The 12,267-nt window shown below is 36.1% G+C and overlaps 1 protein-coding gene across 1 annotated transcript; it reads left to right on the forward strand.

Annotated features, from left to right (window-relative positions):
• LOC113076370 (BRCA1-associated protein-like) lies at positions 1-11,915 on the forward strand. The gene is made up of 12 exons (XM_026249015.1): positions 1-262; positions 1,304-1,465; positions 1,539-1,722; positions 3,612-3,801; positions 4,107-4,220; positions 4,557-4,705; positions 7,152-7,227; positions 8,576-8,714; positions 9,831-9,940; positions 10,036-10,125; positions 10,235-10,338; positions 11,151-11,915. The coding sequence occupies exons 1-12, from the start codon at positions 184-186 to the stop codon at positions 11,518-11,520; spliced, it is 1,767 nt and encodes a 588-aa protein (XP_026104800.1). The 5' UTR covers positions 1-183; the 3' UTR covers positions 11,521-11,915.
• The last annotated feature ends 352 nt before the right edge of the window (positions 11,916-12,267 follow it).

The raw sequence follows: 12,267 nt of genomic DNA on the forward strand, positions 1-12,267 counted from the left end.
CGGAAGTAGCGCAGTCATTTGTTTTTCGTTCTCAAGCGTCCTTGTTGTTTTCACGCGTTTTCTCTCTAATGGTTAGCGTGATTCTGTTCAGCGTTTATGGCATATATCTCTGATGAGAGCCCGTGAGCAGGTGTTGTGTCTGCAGCAGTGTGTCAGTGTGTCAGGGCTCGATCCTCTGAACACATGAGTGTGTCTCTGGTTGTGATCAGACTCGAGCTCGCTGATCAGTCTGATTCCCCGCGCGGCTTTCACTACTGCGCCGGTGAGTTTCGCTCGTTTACTGTTACATAACTGACATTCACATTCACATTGACTTTGTTTACCACGGTACAGGATGATGGCCAGATTCATATACCATGTTATTATCATTACCATACTATTTGTTTCTTGTGGGCATGTCCAAAAACATCATAAATTTTTGGACAAGCCATAAGGTACAATGGTATTCTAAACTACGATGCAAATATTATGTTTCCTAAAGTGACATACAGTGACATGGTTTATATGAAAATATTATAGTATATCATATGCATTACTTGATTTTCCTATTAAATAAATAATACACAATATTATTATTTAATTATTTATTATTATTATTTTCTTACAGAGCTTGATAAAAGTAAAACACAACATTGAGACAATTCATTAGAAGTAAAATTAAGTAATTCAGTAAAATAGTAGTAGTAATAATTATTATTAAAGTGACATACAGTGACATGGTTTATATGAAAATATTATAGTATTATTAAGGGTAATCATACCTGCATATGTATTACTTGATTTTCCTATAAAATAAATAATAATAATAATACACAATATTATTATGCAATTATTTATTATTATTATTTTCTTACAGAGCTTGATAAAAGTAAAACACAACATTGAGACAATTCATTAGAAGTAAAATTAAGTAATTCAGTAAAATAGTAGTAGTAGTAATAATTATTATTATTAATATTATTTCTAATGTTATTAAATATTTTCTAGTATGTATAACATAGGATAACGAAAACAAATACAGTGAAATAGTAATCATAAACTAAATAGCAAAACATTTTAAACAATAAATAGTAATATACTCATTTTATTATTTTTCGGAATAATTTATTATATTAGTGGCAGTTGAAACACGTACCTGAGCTGAGAGAATAGCACAGAAACATGATTATGCTAAATATCGTGAGCATCTGGTTTGGTGTTAACAGCTAGCATTCTTTCATTCAGTTTTTGAGCTCTGAGCTTGCTTCTAGAATCTCTTTGAGGCCTTTATGTTAAGACCGCTCATGTCTCCTGTGTCCCATAGTTTCAGAGATGTCAGAGGACGAGATGAGAGAGACAGCGCTGGTGTCCGCTAGAGCGACGCTGGCCGGTAAAACAGAGCTGGAGCGAGCGGCCGTCCTCCACCAGCACCTGGGCAGCCGCGTCATGAGCGACATGGTGATCGAGACCTTCCAGCCCAGTGCAGGTCTGCTCTTACTCTCTTTCATCTGACACTCGTTTAACCCCTGATGAGTAAACCGACTGTGTTTTTCCATCAGGAGCCGAGGACGGTAAAGACGATCTGAAGTCCACAGCTGATGTAAACGGAGAAGCTACCGATCAAACGGACGAGAGTGTGACTCCAGACTCTCCCTCAAAACAGCTGCCGGATCAGATCTCCTTCTTCAGCGGAAACCCCTCAGTGGAGATCGTCCACGGCATCATGCACCTCTACAAAACTAAGTTAGTGCTATCTGTCTGTCTGTCTATCTGTCTATCTGTCTGTCTGTCTGTCTGTCTGTCTGTCTGTCTGTCTGTCTGTCTGTCTGTCTGTCTATCTATCTATCTATCTATCTATCTATCTATCTATCTATCTATCTGTCTATCTGTCTGTCTGTCTGTCTGTCTGTCTGTCTGTCTGTCTGTCTGTCTGTCTGTCTGTCTGTCTATCTATCTGTCTGTCTGTCTGTCGTTCTATGTCTATCTATCTATCTATCTATCTATCTATCTATCTATCTATCTATCTATCTATCTGTCTGTCTGTCTGTCTGTCTGTCTATCTATCTATCTGTCTGTCTGTCTGTCTGTCTGTCTGTCTGTCGTTCTATGTCTATCTATCTATCTATCTATCTATCTATCTATCTATCTATCTATCTATCTATCTATCTATCTATCTATCTATCTGTCTATCTGTCGTTTATCTATCTGTCTGTCCGTCTGTCTGTCTCTCCAATATAATTAGTGATCTTTTTTTGCATTTTAATAGTCAGTAGGATTGGCATAATTATGCTCTTTACGCATTATTGTGTGTTCTCCTTTTAGAATGAGTTTGCAGAATTCTGATTTATTACATATTGCATTGTGCCAAATAAAATCAAATGCTTTTTTTTTTTTTATTATTGACACAGCATGCAAATATTTTTCCATTTGTTGTTCTCTTTGTCGTTGTTTATTGATTAGCCTGTGTAGAGTGAGAATGTGGTCAGCATGTCTGTGATTTGGAAGGAAGCCATTCTGACTCGGGACCAGAGTGTGTGAGCAGAGCAGCGAGGAGGACTTTTTTTTTATTTTTTTTTTTTTATTTTTTTTTTAAGTCGGAGCATTGTGGTTTTCTCTCGCTCCAAGAGCAGCTCATACCAACAGCCCATAATATTTAAAACTGCACATTTATCAAGAATTCACGTTAAACATATTTAGCTTGCTTGTTTTTCCTCTAGGAATTAGTTTGTTCCTTCTATATACTGAATATTTTTGGATAATGCATGATTTAAACAGGGACAGTACCTATTCACATGCAATCTCTCGCTCAATAATGCAATCAAGCAAATGATGCGTTGTGATGCGTTGATAAAATAGGCTAACTGACGAAAACAGTTATTTTCATCCTTCACAAACTAAATTTTCTCTGCAATAAGCAGCAATGATACCTTCAAATGCAGACAGCCATGCAATAAGCTTGGCATGTGATGGAAAAAAAAGTTTGCACACTAGTTTTCCAATAGATTACTACTCTGCTACTATTTTATTCTTTTCATTTAATTTATTTTACGAACACAACTTTTGTGATATTTCAAAATGTACTGAAATACTTGGGGAAGTTGTTGCCACTCACACACTCTGCTCAGGACATTGTGTCCGTTATTAAGGAAGTTTACAATTCTATTGCTTAAAATACTGCTAGAACAATTTTTGTTCGCACAAAAGCCTTTGAAATTATTAGGGTCAAATTCATCTCCACTCTTGTGAACTGTGACTCCATGAAAACAGCCTGAACTTGGTACAAGGTTGAATCATTAGAGCATAGCTGCTGAAACACAGAGAATGCTGTCAGAGCCGCTAGATTTGTGACATTCTTGGCTTTTAAATTTGTTGTTGTTGTTGTTTTCTTTTGTCAATTTTCCTACGTAATTGGGAAACGAAGTTGGCTTTGATTATTTGTAAGGGTGTTTTTGTAAGCTTACAGACTTTGTCATCAGAGATCATATTTGTCACCGAGTTGGTTTGCTGGGATTTATTTATATGAATTTTCAAAATGTTATTGTGTCAAAAAAACTGAATTTGTGGAATTAGAACAACAGATGCTTTGTTGCATGGTTGATTGGAGCCGTTGGTCTTGTTTTGTGTGTTGACAGTAAGATGACGTCGCTCACAGAGGACGTGCGGCGGAGCGCGATGCTGTGCATCCTCACCGTTCCAACCACCATGACCAGCCACGACCTCATGAAGTTTGTGGCTCCCTTCAACGACGTCATGGAGCACATGAAGGTCATCCGGGACTCCATGCCCAACCAGTACATGGTGCTGGTCAAGTTCAGGCGTCAGGTTAGTGATTTGGACAGAAACAAGAACAATAACAATGCATGAAGTGAAATCTGATTGGGCAGGATCTAAAAAGTCCCCAGTCTATCTAATCCTCACTAATTTGGTTTATATCACAATCCTCCAGAAAAAAAACGTTCATGCATTTTCTGGTGCTGCCTGCATATAAACTTCACAAGAAGTTGATCTGCCTCCGATTCTGACCGTAGACACATTTTGCCATGTGATTTGCAAAATAAACTCATAGTTTTTTTTGATGTTCAGCATTTTATGAATGGATGGTCATTGTGTTTTTTTATTTTCTTTAGGCCGATGCTGACAGCTTCTACACGGCATGTAACGGCCGTCAGTTCAACTCCATTGAGGATGCTGTCTGCCAGTTAGTGTATGTGGAGAGAGCAGAAGTCATCAAATCTGAAGAAGTAAGGCTCTGGAGCATTAGTTAGTAGTGTTTACTAAAGCAAATCTAGCGGCTCTAGATTGAATTATTAACTAGAAGTTCTAAAATGAATAATGAATCATATTATCATCATTAATGAAGCAAGCAGCTACTACGATTTGAACAAATGACACAAAGTTATACAATTCTTGGCAACGTAACACTATTTTAGACCGATGCATTGCTCGAGTGACCAGGATTGACCTGTTTTGTTGCTGACTAGCTGTTTTTGTTTAAACACAGCACTGGTTTTCATGCATATCAATAGCTGCAGTGTTCTGGAATGTGTGAATGATCTCAAACTCTTCATTATAAACAGGGGGCCAGTTTACCTGTGATGGATCTGACGGAGCTGCCCAAGTGCACCGTGTGTTTGGAGCGCATGGACGAGTCGGTCAATGGCGTGCTGACCACCCTGTGCAACCACAGCTTTCACAGCCAGTGTCTGCAGAGATGGGAGGATGCAACGTGAGTGCTGTCGTTCACAACCAAAGCCTGAAGATTCAACATGCAATCAAGATGACTCACTTTTTTAATCATTTTGAAAACAAAACATAGTTTTATATATATATATATAATTACATTTTGTTTTCAAAATGATTAGAAAGTGTATATATATATACATATGTTAGTTTGGTGGTGATATATCCAAGGCTGTGTGGGCTAGCAAAATATATATTAAATAGTAATACTAATTTGAATCATGCTGGAATGTCTGACCCTACCCTGGTTGTAATATAGTTATTATTGACTTTATTATATTATAACTTGATATTTAAATAATTTGTTCTACATTTAATTATAAACAATAAGTTATAAGTGTGTGTGTGCATATATATGTGTGTGTGTGTGTGACCCTGGACCACAAAACCAGTCTAAATGTATACATCTAAGCAAAATAAATAAGCTTTCCATTGATGTATGGTTTATAATTAGGACCTGACAATATTTGGCTGAGATACAACTATTTGAAAATCTGGAATCTGAGGGAGCAAAAAATCTAAATACTTAGGAAAATCATCTTTAAAATTGTTCAAATTAATTCTTAGCAATGCATATTACTAATTGAAAATAACGTTTTTTTTTTACTTGATATCCTAATGATTTTTGGAATAAAAGAAAAATCTATAGTTTTGGCTATTGCTCCATATATATATATATATATATATATATATATATATATATATATATATATAAAAGTAATGCATTACAATATTGCATTACTACCCTTAAACTCACATTTAGTCTAGAACTACATCATGTTCACACAGCACACAAAGCCTCTGCATTTCCAACTTTTCAGTCAATAAATAGGAAAGCAAAGTAACTGGTATTACTTTTTTGTAAAAGTAATTCAGATATTTTCTTGTAAATTAAAAAGTAATGCGTTACTTTACTAGTTACTTGAAAAAAGTAATCTGAATATATAACTTGCATTACTTGTAATGCGTTACCCCCCAACACTGTATATTTATGTGTGTGTGTGTGTGTGTGTGTGTATTATATTAATTTCTTTAGTTCATGCTTGGCAAATTTCATCCACACCCTGGTGTCACATTCTTCTCTCATGACGCATCAGAGCTTGACTGTGTTTGTGCTCATATTTTGCTCTCATATGTTATTTACGTGCGTCACTTTTAACCTTTTTGTCCTGATTCTTCATTGACGTGATACAGGTTTCATCGTTCTCTATTCTTGTTGCTGTGTTTGTGTTTAATTGTCATATTTGACCCCTGACCTGTGAGATGAACGTCACAGTGTCATGTTTCATGCGCACAATAGGAGTGCAGAAGGTTTCAGGTTTAAGTGTTTTGTTGCATGATTTGTTGGCACGTGTGATGTGTTTTGGTGACATATTTCTGAGTAAACCGATATTCAGTGGGAAATTAATGTAGGGTGGGACTTTATTTTATTCATCAGGATTTGATTGGACATGAAAAATAGGTCATGATATAATTAGTGAAGTTTGCTAATACATGCATCACTATTACTAACGCTAATACTATGAGCTAGTGATTTTAACAGACTACAAACTCAAGCTTTGACTCATAAGTATTAACTTTAGACTGAAGATGGGACATTTATAAAGAAAGTGAATGGTATTTTTGACATCACATTGTCTTTAAAGCAGTAGTTTCCTCCAAAATGAACAGAAAATGTACCCACCCTCAGGCCATCCAAGATCTAGATGAATTAAAAAAAAAAAAAATTGTATCATATTTGGAGAAATGTAGCATTGCATCACTTGCTCATGTTCTGCAGTGAATGGGTGCCGTCAGAATGAGAGTCCAAACAGAATTTAAAAACATCACAATAATCCACACCACTCCAGTCCATCTGTTAATGTCTTGTGAAGACAAAAACTGCATCTTTGTAAGAAAACAACTCCATCATTAAAATGTTTTTAACTTTAAACATTGTTTCAGGCTAAAATATAAGTCCTCTATCCATAATAATACTTCCTCAAGTGCATCTTGTCTGAATCTGGAAATAAATCTGCACAGATCAAGCACCGTTTAGTCCAAAATAGCTCTAAACAAATATGTGGCTGGATTTTGATGTGAGAGACAACATGAGATGGACTTTTTCAACAGAGGAAGTGTTATTATGGATTGTGATGATGCATTTGTTTCCTACAAACATGCGAGTTTTTGTCTTCTCAAGACATCACATTAACAGATGAACTGGAGTGGTGTGGATTACTTTATTTATTTTTATCCGCTGTTTTGGCTCTAATTTTGGTGGCACCCATTCACTACAGATCATCCACTGGTGAGCAAGTGATGCAATGCTACATTTCTCCAAATCTGATGAGGAAACCAACTCATTTACATCTTGAGGATGAGTTACATATTCAACAAATGTTCACTATTCCTTTAAGAGCACTAACAGCATGCACTTTTTCTCCCCGCAGGTGTCCCGTGTGCAGATACTGTCAGACTCCTGAACCAGTGGAGGAGAACAAGTGTTTTGAGTGTGGGGTCCAAGAGGTAAACAACTAATCCATTAAATCAATGAAAAAGAAGCTTTGGAGAAAACACATCTGAAAAATAGAACAGGACACAGTGATCTGCTGCCAGACAGGCACATGAACCAGGTTATACACTCACCTAAAGGATTGTTAGGAACACCTGTTCAATTTCTCATTAATGCAATTATCTAATCAACCAATCACAATGTAGTTGCTTCAATGCATTTAGGGATGTGGTCCTGGTCAAGACAATCTCCTGAACTCCAAACTGAATGTCAGAATGGGAAAGAAAAGTGATTTAAGCAATTTTGAGCGTGGCATGGTTGTTGGTGCCAGACGGGCCGGTCTGAGTATTTCACAATCTGCTCAGTCACTGGGATTTTCACGCGTTTACAAAGAATGGTGTGAAAAGGGAAAAACATCCAGTATGCTGCAGTCCTGTGGGAAAAAATGCCTTGTTGATGCTGGAGGTCAGAGGATAATGGGCCGACTGATTCAAGCTGATAGAAGAGAACCTTTAACTGAAATAACCACTTGTTACAACCGAGGTATGCAGCAAAGCATTTGTGAAGCCACGACATGTACAACCTTGAGGAGGATGGGCTACAACCACAGAAGACCCCACCGGGTACCACTCATCTCCACTACAAATAGGAAAAAGAGGCTACAGTTTGAATGAGCTCACCAAAATTGGACAGTTGGAAGACTGGAAAAATGTTGCCTGATCTGATGAGTCTCTGAAGATTTCTGTTGAGACATTCAGATGGTAGAGTCAGAATTTGGCGTAAACAGAATGAGAACATTGATCCATCATGCCTTGTTCCCGTTGTGCAGCCTGGTGGTGGTGTAATGGTGTGGGGGATGTTTTCTTGGCACACTTTAGCCTCTTAGTACCAGTTGGGCATCGTTTAAATGCCACGGCCTTCCTGAGCATTGTTTCTGACCATGTCCATCCCTTTATGACCACCATGTGACCATCCTCTGATGGCTACTTCCAGCAGGATAATGCACCATGTCACAAAGCTTGAATCATTTCAAACTGATTTCTTGAACATGAGTTCACTGTACTAAAGTGGCCCCCACAGTCACCAGATCTCAGCACCTTGTTGAATCAATGCCATGTCGAATTAAGGCAGTTCTGAAGGCGAAAGGGGGTCAAACACAGTATTAGTATGCTGTTCCTAATAATCCTTTAGGTGAGAGTATGTATATATGCAATATAATTATTTATAATGTAATATGAATAATAAATTTTTGCACATCATGTATAACATATATCCTACAAAGATGTATTTTTCAGTTTGTACACTTTATGGATTCAGTAACTTGCATGACCTTATATTTGAGACGCGTGTTATGTGTCACAGAATCTGTGGATCTGTCTCATCTGCGGTCACATCGGCTGCGGACGCTATGTTAGCCGTCATGCCTACAAGCACTTTGAGGAAACGCAGCACACGTACGCCATGCAGCTGACCAATCACAGGGTCTGGGACTACGCTGGAGGTGAGTGACCTCATAGAAATGCAGAGGTGCTAAAAAAACAAAATAATGACTGGGAAAATAATAATCTAGGATACAGTTGATGTGATTTTCAGTCACATGCTTGAAAATAACAGTTAAATATTTACTTCTCTGATAAATAATTACAAATATTACTATAAAATCCTGACATTTAGTGATTTAGCAGATGCTTTTATTCAAAGTGAGTTACAAATGAGGACAATGGAAGTGATCAGAATCAACAGAAGAGCAATGATACGCAAGTGATTTACCAACTCTCAGTTAGCTTATGCTGGGTACACACCAAAAGATAATCGGGCTGATTTTGAGCCGTGCTGTCTTTTTCACATCATTGTACACCACACACTATTGGAGCAAAACAGTTAAATCTACAATTTTTTATCCTCATGTTTGTGGTCTATCACATTTTGAAAATCTCATAATTATCTAAAAAATATTTTGGTGTCTACCCAGCATTAACACAGCACACAAAGCAAGTTAATTAAAAAAAAAATAAAAAATTATTTAATAGATAAAAATAAAACTGATAGAGAAAGCTAGTGTTATAGGTCCTTTAAAAAAATAATTGATATTTAATAAAAAAAAAAATGTTTATTGATGATTATTCATATTAACATTTCACTAATATATATGGATCACGGTCATGTTTTACATCTTTAAACACTTGTCCAATTCAGTGTTAAGTATTATTAATATAGTTTTTATTAATGTTTTTAGATTAGTTTTTATTTTTAGATTTTTGGTTTTCATTTAAATTTTAGGTAATTTTTTTTGTGTGCTTTTGGCATTTTTATTTTAATTAATTAATTTATTTTTTAATTAGACTATCTATTTTTTCAGTTTTATTTCTAAGTTGTTTAGTTTATCTTTTTTGTTACCTTAAAATGTTACACACACACACATACACACACATATATATATATATATATATATATAAATTTTACTGGATAAAATCAAGTTTTCCCCTAAAATATTTATTTTTGAATAATCCTGTTAATATTTCACTTCAAACATAATGCAGGTTACATGCATTGAATGTTTTAATAAAAAAAAAATTTGTTTGTAACAATTTTGACTCTTTGCCTTTATATTGATCAGATAACTACGTTCATCGACTTGTTGCCAGTAAAAACGACGGGAAGATGGTGCAGTACGAGTGTGAGGGTGACACGTGTCAGGATGAGAAGATCGATGCGCTGCAGCTCGAGGTGTGTGTGTGTGTGTGTGTGTGTGTTTGTGTGTGTAAATTTGCTCTGTGTTAGATACTCTGCCATCTCTGCTTTAACAAATCTATCTTCTACAGTATTCATATTTATTAACCAGCCAGCTGGATTCTCAGCGCATTTACTGGGAGAATAAAATAGCTCATCTGGAGAAAGACACAGCAGAGGAAGTGAGAACCGAACAAATCCATAACAGCATTACGTTTAAGATCATAATAATCCGCTATGTCTTATATAAACATCAGTGATCCAGCTTCTTTATGTTCGTGTGGGTTTCAGATCAACAACATGAAGGCCAAATTCAAGGAGACGATTGACAAGTGTGACAGTTTGGAGCGGAAACTCAACGAACTCACCAAAGAAAAACAATCCATTGAAAAAAAGTAAAAATAACATTATCTTTCACATGAATTTTTCATCATCATCAAATGAGACATTTGGGAGACCCTCTTAGCAATATCTGTTAACTATAGGCCAGATAACATTACTACTTATTACACTTAACTAAAATTATACAATTATTAATATCCTCCAGCAATCCCACGCATCTGTAATAAATGAGAAGGGTGTGGAAACCACAGAAATATCTCAGTACAAAGAGTGACCGTGTATAACTTACTAAAAATAAATGGGTGGATGTGTTAGAGAGTTATTTCAGCTAGTAGACGAGGCAACATTTCTCATTTTCATTATTTAGTTTATTAAAATAATGTACTAAGATATTAAAATTAATATAAATTGTACAGACATTAAAAAATGTGCTAAAATAACTTGAATTAAAATAATAAATTATTATTTTTTTCTTTTTTTTTTTGGCTATAATGTATTAAGAATCAAAACTTTTTATAATCTTGGCAACAAACATATAATTGGAAAGGTCTGAGACTCGGGATCTATTTTGAGATAGAAGTAAACTTCACAGAAAAATCTAGAGAAAAATTAGGCAAAATTCAAAGTAGTTTTGATGGCTCCCAGTGGCTGTTTGTGGTATGACACCCTAAATAAAATCTCACAGGAACATAAATTTTTTTTCATATCAAATTCAAATTTGGAACATAACTTTAGACACAAGACTTTAATTTTATACCAATTTTAGAGTAATTGGTAATGCCAATTTTAGAAATTACTTTTTTGAAAGGTGTAGATGCTTATTAAAATGTCAACATTCAGTCTTTTGTGCTGTTTTTTTCTGCAGATGTTCACAGCTGAACAACAAAGTGCTGAAGCTCGGTCAAGAGCTGCGGGAGGAGCAGGAGATGAACCGATGTCTGCGAGCCAATCAGACGCAGCTCCAGGCGCAGTTGCAGGAGGAGGAGAGGCGGGGTCTCGAGATGGCAGCCAATAAAGACGTCCAGATCGCCGATCTGCAGGAGCAGCTGCGAGACGTCATGTTCTACCTGGAGACACAGCAGCAGATCGACCGCATGCCGGCGGACGCCCGACAAGAAATCCAAGAGGGTCAGATCAACATCGCTTCGGCCCCCGCCGCCCCACAGCCCGGGCCCTCGGCCCATGGCCCCGGCAGACTGAGCGGCCGCAAGGGACGATCCAAGAGGGGAAAGTAGCGAAAGACGTGTTTAGTTATATTCAATGCTTAACGGATGGCAGAAGTGTTGCACAGGAAATCAGGAAGTTTGAATAATCACGCTTCCTCATGTTAGAAGCTCAAATATATCCCGAATTTGTTCACTAATGTCTCGCACGAGGACACCAGTTCTGCTTAGAAATGTAGCTCAACCTGTTTTGTATGGAAACAAAGTGCTGTTCTTGTCGCACAATTTTATTTTCGTATATTTTTAGAGTCTTCATAGCTGGAAGATGTCAGTTTTTGATTTATTTTGTTTGTGGAAGTGACTGGATATTGCTTTCGGCAACTCTTAAAGAAGAATCCCACAAAAAAAAACATGTTTGTTTCATGTAAAAAAAAAAAAAAAGACAAATTATATTTTGCTCTAATGCATCTGGGTGTGTATTTTTTATTTATTTTATTTTTTTTTAATCTTTTTTATTTTTATTTTATATATATATTAAAAAACGAATTTATTTAAGCCAATTTCTGGCATGGAAAAACTTTAACTTTTTTTCTCTCTCTCATAAATCATCTTTTTTCTTTCTTTTTTTTTTTTTTACCCCACCATGGATTAAAAAAAATAAGTAATAAAAGAAAAGGTCAAAATTGCAAGGTATTCACTTGCAGTTCTGAGAAAATTCAGAATTGCAAGATATGAACACATTTTTCTATAAGTTCAGGGTTTACTATGCCTCTTGCAATTTTTTCAATATCCATAAATCATATATAAATTATTGAATTG

The sequence above is a fragment of the Carassius auratus genome, unplaced genomic scaffold, assembly GCF_003368295.1.
Source record: "Carassius auratus strain Wakin unplaced genomic scaffold, ASM336829v1 scaf_tig00020199, whole genome shotgun sequence".
Taxonomy (NCBI): Eukaryota; Metazoa; Chordata; class Actinopteri; order Cypriniformes; family Cyprinidae; genus Carassius; species Carassius auratus.

What these genes read in the sequence shown, in the direction of transcription:
- LOC113076370 (XM_026249015.1), top strand. Translation starts at nt 184, where the DNA reads ATGAGTGTGTCTCTGGTTGTGATCAGACTCGAGCTCGCTGATCAGTCT. An exon ending in TGGTCAAGTTCAGGCGTCAG is followed by an intron (nt 3,802 to 4,106) that starts GTTAGTGATTTG and finishes TATTTTCTTTAG; the next exon opens with GCCGATGCTGACAGCTTCTA. An exon ending in AAGTCATCAAATCTGAAGAA is followed by an intron (nt 4,221 to 4,556) that starts GTAAGGCTCTGG and finishes CATTATAAACAG; the next exon opens with GGGGCCAGTTTACCTGTGAT.